Source organism: Meleagris gallopavo, chromosome 26, assembly GCF_000146605.3.
Source record: "Meleagris gallopavo isolate NT-WF06-2002-E0010 breed Aviagen turkey brand Nicholas breeding stock chromosome 26, Turkey_5.1, whole genome shotgun sequence".
Classification (NCBI taxonomy): Eukaryota; Metazoa; Chordata; class Aves; order Galliformes; family Phasianidae; genus Meleagris; species Meleagris gallopavo.
In genome coordinates, this window is record NC_015036.2 from 3037108 (window position 1) to 3052996 (window position 15889).

At 44.1% G+C, this 15889-nt stretch overlaps 1 protein-coding gene across 7 annotated transcripts in view; it reads right to left on the reverse strand.

Moving 5' to 3' along the window:
- Positions 1-15889, reverse strand: part of GRAMD1B (GRAM domain containing 1B) — a 110629-nt gene that overhangs the window by 71893 nt on the left and 22847 nt on the right. For all 7 annotated transcript variants that reach the window (XM_031556877.1, XM_010723640.3, XM_010723641.3 and 4 more), the window contains one exon: positions 5060-5914. In XM_031556877.1, the coding sequence (XP_031412737.1) occupies positions 5060-5421 (362 nt within the window). In that variant the 5' untranslated portion in view covers positions 5422-5914. The remainder of the gene's footprint in view (positions 1-5059; positions 5915-15889) is intronic.

The window sequence follows — 15889 nt, forward strand, 5'->3', positions numbered from 1 at the left end:
CGTAATAACTTCGTATAGCATTACATTATTACGAAGTTTATTACGTAGACCGGGGGTTTTCTGTTAGTGTTCTTGTTGGTATTTTTGCGTTTTTTTTTTTTTTTTTTTGGTTGTTTGGGTTTTTGGTGTTATTAGTTCTTTTCGTTTTTGTAACAGCACTGTATGGAGTTGGTCTGATTCTCTACTAGCAGCCTCCACCAGTGCCAAGGCCTCAGAGCTCCTGCTGCTCATTTCTACGGCTTGTTTCCTAGCAAAGCTTAAGACCTGAAGAGGGTCTGATTCTGCCTTCAGACAACAGGCTGCAGCACAAAGAGCAGTTGTCCCTGGGCTGGCTTTCCTCTGCCCAGCCTGGGTACCCACCTGTGAGCCAGGGCAGCACAGCCCTACCACAAACTGTGCAGTCCCACCCAGGACGCAGTGCTTTTCCCTGACACCAGGAGCTACAAAATACATCATCTGCCACCGATAAACTACATGCTCAGGTATTAGACAGCATTTCTTCAGCCATTCTGTATAGTAAGTGGCTCAACGAGCTCCCCCCTACTGATTTTAGGGATCTAAACCCATCAAATCTCTGTCCTCTTCCACGCAGTGAAAAAAATCATTTGTTGTTAAGGTAGAAAGAAGAACAGGTTGAAGATTTTACAAGAAAAACCAATCATTTGCGAAATCCTTGAGCAGTACAGAAACTGGTCTTTGAGATCAGACTTGGGATAAAAAGGTTACCCAAATTCATGTTGCTTGGCTGGAGGTTTAAAATGCGTGCTTACGTACACACATAAATGCATGCATTTCCATCCATGTGGTGGGGGGAGCAACACACGTATACACAACCTCTTAATCCCACAAAGAGCATTTTCCTTGTTTCTCCACTGCATGCAATGTGGTTTTTCCATCAGAGCCAAGGCAGGTAAACATTATGGCACACAACAAGAGGGGAGAGATTGCACTTGCTGTTCCCACACCCACATACTCCATCGTTCTTCTTTTCCCATGCATCTCATAGCAGAAAGGACATCAAGAACAAGAGCTCTTTATTGGTTTCAAGCTATGAAACAACTTCTTACCAAAAACCATAACCAAGAATGTTCTCTAAACCAAGGGATAGTTTTTTAGAAAGCCAACGCTGGGTTATTACAGCACTGGGTGCATGAGGATCTCTCCACAAAATACGCACACCTCAGAGTTCAATGGCTCTCATTATATACATTTCACACACAAATATCCATACAATTCCCACAGAGTTCCCCATTTTGTACATATTAAGTCCAACACTCCACCCGCATCTGTCACTCAAGAGATTCTTGCAAGGATGTTGAGATAGACAGTTCTTTGGGCCCTCTGTATTGCTCTTTGGGTCTCCCCTCTCGCACCAATGGCTCTGTTCTCACCTGTACGGAGCACCAAGGGGTCTATTTGTTGAGTAACAAGAAAATTGTTTATGTCTTTTAGCATCCAGCTGAGTGACAACAATATATCCTAAACCAGAAAGAAAGCCTCTTCCCTGTACTTCTGAGCTCAACTATGGCTGAGTGAACTACATACACTGGAAAGAGTGCAAGAGAAGACAGAATTCCACTCTAAACTCCAAGGAAGCATCATCACCCTTTTGAAATTAAACTCATGGCAGGGATCACATCCATAGCTTCTTATTTAGTCACAAATGAAAACCTTCTCACAAAACTTTGCCACATCCATTTCTATTAAGCAGACAACGGTACTTACCGGAAAAAGAAGTCCAATATAACACAGCCCAACTACCACTCCTGGAATGCTGGCAGTCCCAGCTGAAGGTTTACTACAGTCATACAAATGTACCTTCGACCTCTTCATGCTCACTCACTCATCTCAGCTCAAGAAGTCCCTCAGATCAAGGTTTAAAGTTTAATGGAATTGCAACATCTTGCTCTCTTGTCACTGGCCAATGCTCAAGACAAGAAATTCAAGAAACTCAGTGCAGGAGAGGAAAAAAAAACAAAACAAAAAAATCAGTTCTTTCCCCTCTCACCTACTTCAATGCAACAGAGTTTTGCATGGAAACTTTCCATTCAAGTTTAGGAGCCCTTCACATGAAGAGAAAGTCATTTAAGTATTCTGAATATTAGAAAGTGCAGATATAGAATTCCCTAAGAAGTACAGAGTGGCTGAAATGCAGAGCTATTGTTTTATTATTGTATTTCAGTCTATTGCAAACTGACCTGGTGGAACAACAAATTGCTGCTGTTATATTAAATCCAATTATAAGGAAATAGAACAGCATTGAGAAGTAATACAAGGGGAAAGCTTTATATACAGACATCGCAATTTTATACTAAAAGTGGTTAAAAGTCTTAGGAAATCAGCAAACAGCTTCTCATTGCATTCCAAGGCACTGCAATGTTACAACTAGAATTCATAAAGTCGTTTCTCAAACCCCACACCAACACTGAGGCTCCAAACATCACCTAAAACTCTTCAGCTCTTTTTCAAGTACAGATGAACCATGTCTCTTAATGGTTAAATCTGCAGAGCCCACTTCCACTGCTCCTCCATCTCAGCACTCCTTTACTTTACCTCCCACAGAGCAAGCTTGGTTGCCTGAACAATTTCCCTAAGTCCAAAATATTTCTTTCTTTCCACCATCTTAGAAACAGATGTTCTGGTGGAACAGAACCCACTTCATTCAAATCTTGAGACCAAAAACAATAATCCAGTTTTAAACCACTTGCAAGATTTTCTTTCTAACAGGATGACAAACAACAGACAGGAAGCAGTGGTGAGAAGCTTCCTGCATCACTTAAGAAATCATTCAGTTATCCATACAGGCCCCTCAGACTAATCCTGGTATCTGGACCATCATGTTTTCAGGTCATGTCATCAGTCACAGGAAAAGCCCTAGGTCAGAAAACAGCTTCTTCCCACTGTTTCAGTGGTGTAGGCAGCGTTAGGCTCCTACATAAACTCCTTTCTGTTTAACAACCACTCTTGGCTCTCACTATCAACCACCAAACAGTTTGCAGTCAGTAAACAGCCATAAAAATTATACAGGCTACTAAAAACTACCCGGTGTCCTAAAATATTTTATAGGATGGAGTTTATTCTCTTAGATGCTCACAGTCAGAGCTGCTGCTGTGGCTCAGGGCCGTGAGCAGTGCGTGCATCAGTGGAACACATCAGCTGGAGCACAGCTTGCTCTCAGCTAGCAGCTCTCCCTGGAGAGCCCTGCGGAAATCCGGCCATGTGATGGGGTACAGGCTGCTGGATTCCAAGATTATAATAATTAATTGCTGCACAGGAGCCATACAGTACTCCCTTCTGCATTTAAACGGTGCAGTGACAACCAGTACCTGTTGCAAAGAGCCAAACCACTCTGAAACAGCAGCAAGAAAGAGCTGAGTAATTAGGAGTGCAGTGGCTCAGCGCACAGTGACCAAAACCACGTCGGGTTTTTCCCCTCTGGACTGAAAAGGGAAAAATACCATTTGAAAACATCATGTGTTTCCCATTGTAAAGGGACAGATTTGAAGCCCGCTACATCTGAAGGAAGGAGGTGCCATGCTGGCTTTGGTATGCTAATGCCAACTAATCCATCAACTGCGGTGGCTTTGTTCCAGTCAGCACTTCAAAAACATAACCAAGGTTAAGGCACAGATGCCTTTATGAAGATGAGTAAGGAGTCGCTCAGTACAGCCATGCAAATACCACGTGTACACAGATTTACTACTTTTTTGCTGTTTTGTTTTTTTTCCTGAACACATTTACAAAGAACTGTCTTGCCTCTGCCTCAATCACTCACTATTGCTAAGCCCCAGTTCAAGTTCTCAGGTGAAATTCAGAACTGAAAAGCTGTTCTCAGGTGAAATTCAGAACTTAATTTTGTGAATCTGACACTTCAGCATCCACCCCATGCATTGTCCTTTCCACCTTCCCAACCCCATCATCTGTATCACTCCCTACATCACCACAGGTAGGTGAAAAAAGTCAGTAATATTCCTCAGCCAAGAAATGTTTTCCAAGGCTACTTTTCTAAGAGAGGGATTACTGAGGCCTTTATGGCATGCGTTCACTTCCCTGAAATTTAAAAAAAGAAATGACCGAAAACCAGAGCTTGCCAAAGGGAATTTCTGCAAGAAGAGTTACTGCATGCTCAGAGGGGAAAACAGTACCTATATTCAGACATAGAGCCATAGGCTAAAGGGAAAGGCAAGTTAGCTACACTAAGCCAGCAGGAAGATTAATGAAGTGCTAACTTCCTACAGAGAAAGCATGCTGTATTTTTCAGGCCCTTCATGACAGGTACATTGTTCCCCTCAGACACTAAAAGCAGAGCGAACTACACTGTACGAGGCAGACACCAACCACACCTGTACAGTTCGATAAGGTAAAGCTTTCTCTTCATGTCTATGCAATAACTCACTGGGCATCCATTCTGCTGCACTGACAAGCCCTTGGGAGTCTCGGAATTATCTGTCCTCTGCTTCTGAGCCAAAGAACAGAGTAACTTTCAGGTCTGGAAAGAAGCCAAGAGTTGAATTCAGACATCTTGACACACAGACCCATCCTCCCCTCACTGACCCAATGCCAGCAAGCGAATGAATTGCTCCAGAAACAATCTCAGGGGAAAGGTTTGACCATCATCACAAAAACAACCCAACAACAAGAAAATCCACACCAGCAAGGGTTCAGCATCACCACTCCCTGTCCAGGTAACCCCAGCTGAGATTCACTATCTTCTCTCATGAAGGTCCCTGCAGAATACCCCGCAGAAGTCAGTCCCACCACCCAATCTTTAAGCACAATTTCCCCCACTCAGACAAGTTCTTTTCGCTTGATCTGCATTGTCTAGAAAAGGTACAGGGAAGGCCACAATAACAAAAATGTTGTTTCCAACATGCCCACTGCTTGCACATACAACCGTACCGCTTGATCCACCGTCACCAAGCCCAACCCATCGTATTACCCATTCCAACCACTGGGTGAGGACAAAGTCCTCTGGAGAGCCACACCAAAAGCTCAGCAGGCCCTACCCACTGTGAGGGGCTGTTTGGGGAGCAGGGAAGGGAGATGGTCACCAACCTACCTGCTCTCACTGCACTCCTTCTTCTCTCTGACACGCAGCCACTTCCGCAGAAGGAAGCGCTTGCGGCGCGGGGAGGCACTGGGTGTGGAACAGTTGGACCAGGGGGTGTCCTCATCACTGGAGGGGGTGATCTCAATGGATGGGAGCTGCAGGTATTCCTTGCTGGAGGAAGGAGAATCCTGATAACTGCTGGCCTCCAGGCTCTGCTCCTGCACATTCTTCATCCGCCTCATCTTGAAGCGCTTCCTGCGCAGGGTGGGGGTGGATGAGCTGGACCAGGCACGGTTGCCCTCCACCACCTGCTGCTCTGGGACTTGCAGGGCAGGGAGCTGCAGGGTTTCTGTCATATTGGCAGCTGGCATCAGGTGCCCTTTCTCCTTCTGCTCCCACCCCCAGGCACGCTAGCTCTGATCTCAGTGTAAGCCACACCACAAAGCCACAAGTCGCCTTTCTGCTCCCTCACCCAGTCCAGCACCAGCCCTCCCTCTCACGCAGGCAATCTCGTGTTCCTCAGGTGCTTTCATTTAACGAGCAGGGGGTGGGGAGGGGGGGTTGGTTCAGGACTGACATGCCACAAGGAAAGCCAGTTTCAAGTTTCTTTTGTCCTTCCCCTCTCCACCAAACAAGGTTCCTCCCCTCCTGGTCTCTGAAAGCAGCAGGTTTAGCACCAGGACTTGCTTGCAACAGCTTGGCTCACTTTCAGATTCCCCTCCCCTCTCCCTTTTTTTTTTTTTTTTTTTTTTTTTTGCTTTCTGTCCTCTGCCTAATGTTGGTTCATAAGCTCTCCTGGTGCTGTGCTGGAAAACTCAGCTGTGGTCTTCTTAAGAGACGAAGCAAGTATGGAGCGACGTGGAGCTGTGAGGAGGTCAGAGAGAGACAAAGAAGGAGGGAAGAAATGATACTAGATAATATCAGGAGGAGGAGCAGCAGCAGCATGTTCTTTTTCTGTAGCAGATAAGACATGTGCAGGCAGCTGCTCCAAGCATCACCGCACTCATAATCCCAAGGGACAGGGTTTATATTACCAAATATGCTGCTGCTGCAAATCAACCAAATGACAAGGGTACGAAGGAATAATAACTTTCTGTAGAAGCCAATTGGACAGGCTTTCCCCTCGTCCCACCTTCCTGCTTGGACAGCCCACCCTTTGCAGGGAGGGAGCAAACTCAGGCTTACACAGCCTTCTTGCAAGGCTAGGATTTGTTGTTCCCATTGACTGCTCACAGAAAGGGCAGCAAAGGAGAGGTATTGAGGAGAAGCTACAGAGGCAGTGGCAGCAAATGGCACCAGAACTGGGAGGCTGGCTGGCTTTCTAGCTCAGATTCATGTGGGTGTAAGCTGACAAAAGGGAGTTCTTGTAGGGTGATGCTGCTTCCAAAATGGCACAGTGGGTGATGAATGGTCTCAAGGTCCAGGAACAACAAAGACACCACAAAGACAATGTGCAGGACAGATTCAGACTAGGATAAACTCACCTGCTATGTGGAAGATTCGAGTATGCTAAGGAGGCAAAAACAGGGATCATGCACTGGGAGGAACAGCAGTATTGGGACCAGGCTTGCAAAATTCTGCTAATGAAACCAAATCAGCAAGAACAAACACCACCAGTGATTCACCATTCAGACCCCCTGGATTGCCTATTATTCAAAAGCTCCTGGATGAAACTGCATCAAGATGGATTTTTAGGTGAGAGTGACAGAACTTAAGTACTTAAAGAGAGCAACTACAATTCAGCTGCATGAATTCTAAGCATGCTGTCAGAAAAAAAAAAATCCCAATTAATCTGGCACAGCTTTAGTTTTCACTCAACAGCCGGAACCTTTAAAAAAAAAAAAAAACACCGATTTCAGGTTAAAAAAATATTTCTGTTGACCCAAACCAAAATATTTTGCTTTGCATGAGCTGCCTCAAAGTTTTGCTTGAAAATAAGCCTCACGTGAACTTGGAACATCAGAAACTGTGGAATCTGGGCCATACCTAACTGAATGTGTCAAAAAAGGGAAGATTTATAATGTCAGGAGCAAACGGGGGAAGAATCCCTACATCCTACTTTGTAGCACTGCCCTTTTTGTGCTCTGCTTCTCCTTTAAGTTACTAGCTTGAGCAAAGCTTGAAATCAACATCCAGAACTTCGGCCATCTGGGTACCAATATGCCAAGCACAATCAGAACATCTTCCACAAACATCACATTTAAATTAAAAATATACAGGGAATAAAAGAGTTAAATCTGAGACTCAAATAGGGAGCAACCTGCAATCAAGTACTGGAGCCACCTGTTGCCACCTGTACATACAGAACATTATCAACCAGCTGTTAACTCACAGAAAATCCCCTTTCAGTGCATGGCCACACACCTGTGTGTCCAAAAGCACTCTATCATTGCTAAATCTTAACCAAGAGCAAATACCTGCAACTGTGAGGGGGATTTTTCCTGCTGCATTTCTCGCATAAGGAAAAGATGGTAAGAACAGAAAGTGTTTTCCCCTTAAAACCTACCCACATCCCATCCTCCAGAAGTACTTCCATTCCTCTCCAATGCAGCAAGTAGATGCAGGCCATCCCAAAGAAGTTTTGTCCCATACACTGAGCTTGATTTCCTGCACTTTCATTGCAGCTACTTCAGCTATTAACAGGGTCAAGATGTTTGCAGCTCTGCATGCTTTCTTGCTTTAGTAATAACTCACACAGTGTATGCTGCTGACCCTCAAAATCCCTACAAACTAGTCAACCAGACTCACACTGTATTAATCCGGACCATTGCTTGTAACTGCTTCTTTAGCAAGGCTGAACCCTCACACTGATCTGCTCGTTAGTTCCAGCAGTTTCTTCACCCTCTGCCTCACTGAACCCCACTGGGAACCCCCTCAGCAACATGGGATCCATCCCCACTCTGCTCACACACAAACATAAGTAATTCCCTCTGGCAGTGCCAAGGGCACCTGGTTAGCACAGGGTACATGTACCCTTTAATTCCAAGTTCTTCACTGATTAGTAAGCAACACTTATTTGTTCTCAAACATTCTCAGGACATTCTTATTGAGCAGAGAGGATGCCGACCACCTGTCCAGTTCTCTAAGAAAAAAGCAGGAGCTATGTAATAGGAGAGACCACTCAAGCACCTGACCCACAAAGTGAGACATAACACCCAGGATCAAGTGCTATTTCTGTGCAAATCACAATGACAGCACTATTTAACTGCTTCCACGAGAGCCACTGCTGCTGGAGCAGGACTCTGCCCAACGGAGTGAGCACAGCAGCAAATGGCTGCCAGTCCTACAGCTTGATCAAGGATATTGTGGATTACTGCTCATTTCCTACACAAGCATTCTGGACACGTTTCCAGTGTCTGTAGAAGAGGACTGATAAGATGAATAAAGAAAAACATCCCAAGGAAAACTAAAAATCTCTTTCCTGAGTTGAAAACACGAACTAATGCCAGCCTGTATTCCTTGGCAAGAATACCTCCTTCCCACGTGTTTTAAACAAAACATCATCCCCAGCAGATGAATACAGCATGTCAGTGCTATGAAAAAGATATATATTTATCTGCATTTACTTTTCTATTTCAAGAGTTTTCTGCAAGAATAATCATACTATTGACAGTACAGCATGTCCCTACACCAGGGCTGACTCTGACATCCTTTGGCCTTGGTGTTTAAATGAGACATTTTACAATTTAACAAATGCCAAACTTGTGGATACATGCAAGGAACACCTACCAGCTGGCCATTCTTGACTTCAGAGCCCTACAAATCTGTCCCTTTAAATCACAACGCACCAGCCAGCAGTTGCTCCCATCTGAACACATGCAGTCAATTTTATTTTGGACATGTGATATCAGATACCTGCATGTGTTGTTCTCTGAAACCCAGGCACTGCGTTACAAGACAGATGCCACACATTTCACAGGCTGCAGGGTGAGAGATACCAGCAGCAGGCTGACCTCAGTGTATTACAAAGCAAGATGGAAGCAATCTTGTAGCCCAGTCACTCCCCAGTTCTCCCACCCCTGCTACCATTTAGGACATGCTGGTATCTCTTCCACAAGTGGCCCAGTTCAGAAAGCAATTTTATATATTGTGTAATGACCACAAATCCTAATTACTTAGGTTAAAGATCATTTCTGCACCTCTTCATTTCCTAAAAACATGCTGGGAAAGAAAAGGACTGCATTTTTCACCTTCCATTCCACATGGCCAAATAATAGAATACTTATAGTTTCCAGCCATATTTCCACTGGACAAAAAATAAAGCAGTGACTTTTGGATAAATTACGTAAACTTCACTGGCCAAAGACTTCAGCATGCCTCATCTCAGTCAGTAATTGTGCAGGTCAGTACCAAGACAGGGAACCAATGTCTGTTACAATGGCCACAGATCGATGGAAGTCATCGTGTCCAATTTGAGACAACACAAGCTCTGCCATAAGAAATATTACACTATGACTGCAGCCTGGATTACTTGCTACCAGACTTCACATTTTCTAAGCCTTTACCTCGTGCCAGGGCTTTGTCTCAGTACACCACACACCTCATTGTGAAGTGAAACACCTGGATTGCGAGTCAGCAAACTGATGGCCTTAGAAATAAAACAGTGGCACATGCATCGTTCTACCCCATGTAAAGCACAGCCTATATGTGCACTAGGTGCACTACCCATGGTTTACCTGATGCTGAAGTTCCATGCCCACCATTGCCTCATTTGCCATAAGCAGCCCACTTCTACCAGCAGCAGTAGAAATGAGCAATAATGTGGGTTGCAACAGGCTTAATTGCACTGTATCCAACCTCTCCTAAAAGGATCACATCTATAGAACTTCTGGGAGTGTTTTATTACTTTATATATTGCTTGCAGGGCTTGCAAGAGGTCTGATCCCAATAGTGCTTTCTGCTAGAAGTTACCTTGTACCCATTTCTCTCTCACCTCCCAAAAGAAGCAATTCTAACAGCAACAATAACTCTCAAAGACTCCTGTCTATTAATTATTGCTAACAGTATCACACAACTGGAAGCATTCAAACACAGCCTTGTGCACAGCTGCAAACCCCAGGTTCTTCAGTCATCATCCAGAACCCCCGCAACCACCATCCAAGAGCAGCACAGCACACCACCTATTTCTTCCAGCAGTAGGACAACTCTTTTCTAGCACTTTCCATCCAAACTGAAATGGATAGCTGAGCCAAAAGCCAGCAAGCAAAACACACGAAATTGCTGTCATGACTTTGCAGGGATACATCAGAATATGGCAATGGAGCAAAGGATCAAAGGCCTTTTCCTCAGTTTTCTATTTAGAACTGGAGCAGATTATAATTTTGCACTGCCTACTTACACTGCTGCATTATCACACGAGCATCACCAAAGGCTCACTCCTCCTCTAGCACAGGTTAAATGTGATCCCACACAAAGCACAGGTGATGGTTTGAGTGAATCTGCATGGGAGCTTGGCATTTTTGCTTTGCATTGTATATAGAGTCCAAATTCCTTGGATTTCCACTACCTGCTCAGCACTTTCCTAATGGGTCACAGCTCACAGCACACACCATTAATCACACAACAAGCCTGTAAGTACAAAAGGTCTCTGAACAGTACATTCTTTCCTACTCAGCTAAAATATCTGCTTCACTAGCTCGAGTCACTCCAGTTTGCTGTATTTAACCCAGCCCCACGCAAAAAGAAACATGGTAGAAGTTTCTCAGTGTGCATTTGGGAAGACACAAAACTGCCTACACAAATCCTCAAAGCCCTCTTTAAAAATAATAAGCATAGCTAAGTTTAATTTTCCTCCAAGAAAACCAACTGGATTTCAATAAATCCTTGCTTCCCTCTGTCAAGCCAGCTGCAATCAGCTCCAGAAACCTCAGTTCTAAGACACACACATTTGCAAGGGCTCAGCACAGCAGTAGTTGGGCTTGTCAGTACATGAGCAACCCAATCAAGCCTCCCAAACACAACCTACAGAAGCAGAACTGACAGCAGGGGTGGACAGAAAGGCACAGAGCTGAGCATCAGACTGCATTGAATTTCCTCCCCATTTTACATGTATATATTCACCTTGATTAAGCATTGTAAGCACCTACCCTCAGAATAAAAGCATGGTTTTATTGTGACACTATCATGAAATAGTCTCAATATGATCAATTCAATATGAACTCTTACCCCTCTTGGATTTTAGACACCAAAAATTAGATGAAGATTAAGTTCAAGTGTTGGAATTTTTACCACCTGTAGTTTTTCAGCAAGTACCTAAAAGAGCCTTTTTCCTCCAACAGTAGCAATCAGCACCCAGCAGAATGTTCTGGGGAAAAGCACAAGATCTGGATGAAAGCCTGCAGTAATTCTACAAACAGAGCAGGCACCACAGTCACAGGCCTCCAAATTCAAGGCATTACTAATTGGAAGGAGAAAAAAAATTCAGTGTTGACCAGGAGTAGAACCATCCAAAATGCAAGCAGCAAGGTTTCAGTATTGGCTTCCATTCTGCATACAAAATGTGATTCAATGACTCTGCAATGTATTACTTATACAAAGAGCCACCAGTCCAGAGGACGAGAGCTTTCCCTAACCAGAAGCCAGAGACAAATCTTAGACTTCTTAACAACACAATGTGCCCTTTCCATAGGTAGAAATCACACAAGTCTGCTTTCCACCTGGCCTTGGTCATAACTCAAAGGAGAACCCTGAGTGCTTTAGCCAGTGCTGCACTGCTCTTCGTAGGACAGCCTGACTCCAACAGGACTTTCTGCCTCTCAGCAAGCAGCGATGCCTACACTGAATGCAGACAGCACAGACTGCTGGCAGGGCTTTCTGATGTAGGAACCACAAATACTACTTGCAACTCATTCTTCTGGACCAACAGCATGGTTGGAAGTGAAATGTTCTTAAATATTTCTATTCTGTCTTACATTGATGGGTATTGAAAGCAATCTTAACACACAACAGCCAAGTCCTTCTGCCCCCTCCACCCCTGCTGGAAGAGCAAAAAGCAGAGCATTGCTTTGCCCTACAAAATATTGAGAAAAAGAATGCCTGCAGGAAAAGAAAGAAGTATTTTCCTCAGTCTTATGCTGTACAAAATCAAATGGAAACTCCAAAACTAGCTCTGAAATTCTAATAGCCACTAAACGACAGGAGGACAGGAAAGGTTTTCTGCAACTAGTAAACTCATTTTACAGCTAGTGTAGAGAGATTGCTTTAAAAATATCATTCCTGTCCATCACCTCAATTATCCCAACTTCAGCAGCAAGGCTGTTAGAAGCTCATTTCCTCAATTAGACAAATGCCTGAGGAAAACTGTCATTTCTCTTCACACTTGTCAGAAGGGAGCTATTTGGGAACTACTTCATACAATGCTGGAAAATGTCTCCTCCAGCTGACTTCGCCATTCACACTTCGAATCCTGCACTTAACTGCTGACACAGAGACAAAGCAAGGCCATTTCCTGACACACACAGCACAAACATCACAGTAGCATGTAACAGAAATTCTCTCTTCACTTGGGTTATATGCCATGAAGTTGTTTGAAGCAAGTTATATTTACAACCACAAAATTAACTCATGTTTCTTGCTTGCATAACAGCAAGCACATCTGTAAGATGGTACATGCACCACCAGCAGGTAGCAATTACTTACAGTGAATGAATAGGGATGGTTCTACACAGATCAAAATCACCATCATGTGCAATGAATGTCACAGTGGAGATGCCACATTTATCACGTGTAAGCAGAATGCTTTGAATACGCCCCTCAGGCACAAGTTTTACCTGAGGATACATGTGCAGGTGTGAAATCTCTGATAAACACCTCCACAATCCACTGGCAGGAATGTAGCTGATACCATACATCTCGGAAACAGTCACTGCAGATCATTTGGAGACGTGACAGATGCCACCCACCCTTTTACAGCAGCACCTTCCCAGCAGTGTTTTTGTCATTACACGTTCATTTGCTAAGATTAGTGATGCCTTGGTTGCAATTGTGGTTGTTACTGCTGTGGTTTAACCCAGCAGGCAGCTGAGGTCTGAAATCAAGTCCATCCCAACCCAAACCATGGCAGTCAGTCACACCTACTGATCTGAGCTGGAAATAAACTCATTTTTATATATATACAGATGCAGAATGATGATACATACAAAGATGCAGGTACCACAGACTCTTGCTGACCTAGTTCCAAACAACTGCTGAGGATCAACAGTCTCCAATGGTCATCCCTCAATGAAACAGCTTATAGCTGTCAGGTTATGGCCCACTTGCCAAGATTCTGCTTCCCATGTTTTCCTTCCCCAGTACCATGCAGCTACACTCAGACTCTGCAGAAGCACTCAATCAAGGTCAGATCTAAGTGCTCTGGGGCAAAGCTCACACTAACAATACCCTCACAGTGCTCTATTTCATCTGTCTGCATGGCTTCAAACACCAGCAATCACAGTCAGCTAAAAGTTTGCTTACTGTTTTGTTTGTCTTTCGATATAGAAGCAGCAGGATCAGGAAGGTGATTCTTCCTTAGCTGTCTGAGTTTTTAAGTAATGCTGAACCACTGTGATTCCTATGTTTCTACACTGAGACCTTACCCTACATGTTGATGCTCATCAGTCGCTCTAACAGCACGTTAGAGACCAAAGAAAGGTTTGTACCACACATAAGCCCTACAAACAGATCCTCCACAGATCCTATATGTGTCCCACCAGTGTAACAGTTCAGCTTACCAAGTGCTACCTGAAAAGGCTTTTCCCTACTCATTGAATGCCAGGGAGATGAGGCTTAGGGCAGGACAGGACTGCTGCTGAGACTGGGTACCTGTGTTCCAGGGATACAGTCCTGTTGCTCTCATCTGTCCTTTAGAAAGAGCCATTCCACATTGGGTCTCCATTTCCCTCCCCTAATTGAGATTAAGACAGCTGTCTGACATGTTGGAACTGAGCAAGGTTAATTTAGGGAAGTATATAAATCACACGGCCATCCTTGAGACAATCAAAGCATATCCTGTATGCAGAGCTGAGCCCACCTGATCTAACAGAGCTGAAGGTTCTATGGTCTGTCACCCACAGGAGTGACTGCACTCCAAATCAAGGATCCATCTGAAGGTGGTGAATAGAATATACAGCTCCTTTCTCTCTTGATGGCAGCTAAGGCATGCATTGAAATCCCACTGCTCTTAAAGAGGACATCTGATTTGGTGAAAACTAAGAACCCATAAGTTTTCCAAACCCTGCTGACCTCTTCTTATTCATTAGGAAATTCAGTCTGAAGATTGCACTGTTTAATGAGTTGATATCTCAGTTAGCATCTCCAGCTTTATTATTACACAGTATGCCGATTTTTCTCCTACCACATCTGAACTCTGAGAAGCTGTGAATGAAAGGAAAATATTCTCAAATTAAGCATCATTCTGGCTGTTTTCATGACCCCTCTGCTTTATTCACAGCTCCTAGTGAGTTTCATAACCACTGCTACACACTTAACATAATCTTCAGTAAAGGACAAGTTACAAATTGGAAGGACACAAAGCTATATTCAATTCCTTTTTAAACCAGGAGCCAAAAAAAAAAAAAGGCATGAGGTACCATTACATGGAGCACTGACAACATGAAGAAAAAACTAAGTAGTAAAAGCTGCCGTATCTAACAGCAGCAAGTTACAAGCTACTTGCTAATGGGGCTGTCCTACCTTTTCCTTCATTTCCCATCATAAAGGCTTTATGTGCCATCTAATTCAGTTTAAAAAGACAGCCTCTTAAACTCACAGTGAGTCTGTTTTTCTGACCATCTCAGTAGTGATGCACCTGCAGCAGACCTCTCACTCACCCTGAGGTTTCCTGACATGTCACGAGCCCCTGAAATAACATGCATTTTCACATTCAGCCTGGGTTCCTCCTCCTGCCTTCCCATGTCCACAGTCCAGCAGATTCTCTTTAGCCTAAGTAGGGCAGCAGCACAACAGAGCTGCTGGGGGAAACTCTCCCAACGGGGCCCTGCTGCTCTCTAGTGGCTACAAAGCTGCAGGCAGGGTTACTGATTAACTTCAGATACAGCCTGCATAGAACCTGCTTTAAGATGGTTCCTAGCCTCCAGCATCCCATGTGGACATAGTATTAATATATGCATACTATTAATGCAATATTACAAGTGCTCAACATCCTTAGCTGCTACAATTACCAGACTCTTTCATCTCTAGTCAAACATATCTTATCCAGAGCCCACAGTTCCATCCACAAAAGATGTCTTAACCCTTAACAAATCTGTCCATCAATTCATTGGACAAGAGCACAGATTCCTACAAGATCACTTGGAGCATTGAGTTATGGGTTGCCAAATGTTCCAGATCCTAGAAGCCACACATTGACATCTCCTTCTGCCAACAGCCACAGACAGCTACTACAATCCATGGAATAAGGGAGCACTTGGCCAGTGAATGACAGATAACCCAGCAATCCACAGACATGGCTGTGTCTGCACTGGGGATGCAGAGAGGTCTTCAAACCAGCCAGACATCCCTGCCAAAGTCAGCCTTTCTCCAAGAGCTGTGTCATTAGCACTGTTGATACTCTGGGAACTAACAAAAGAATTTTCTTGCCCTTATGAGGTTTGCTTTTCCTCGCACATTCCAGTTGCTCATCTTATATTCTTCGATATCAGCAGTTTTCGTGCTCATACAGACACAAAGGCTTTTCCCGTGGGTCTTGCTGCTGAGTACAAGATGTTCTTGAGTTATGTCAGGTTTGCTTCCAAAGGACAAATCTTAGAAGCAGGTGCTAACAGATCATGGACCAAATTGTCAGAGGAGGAGGAGATAAAAACAGCAAAGTGTACACGACTAGAACTGGGATTTTTTTTT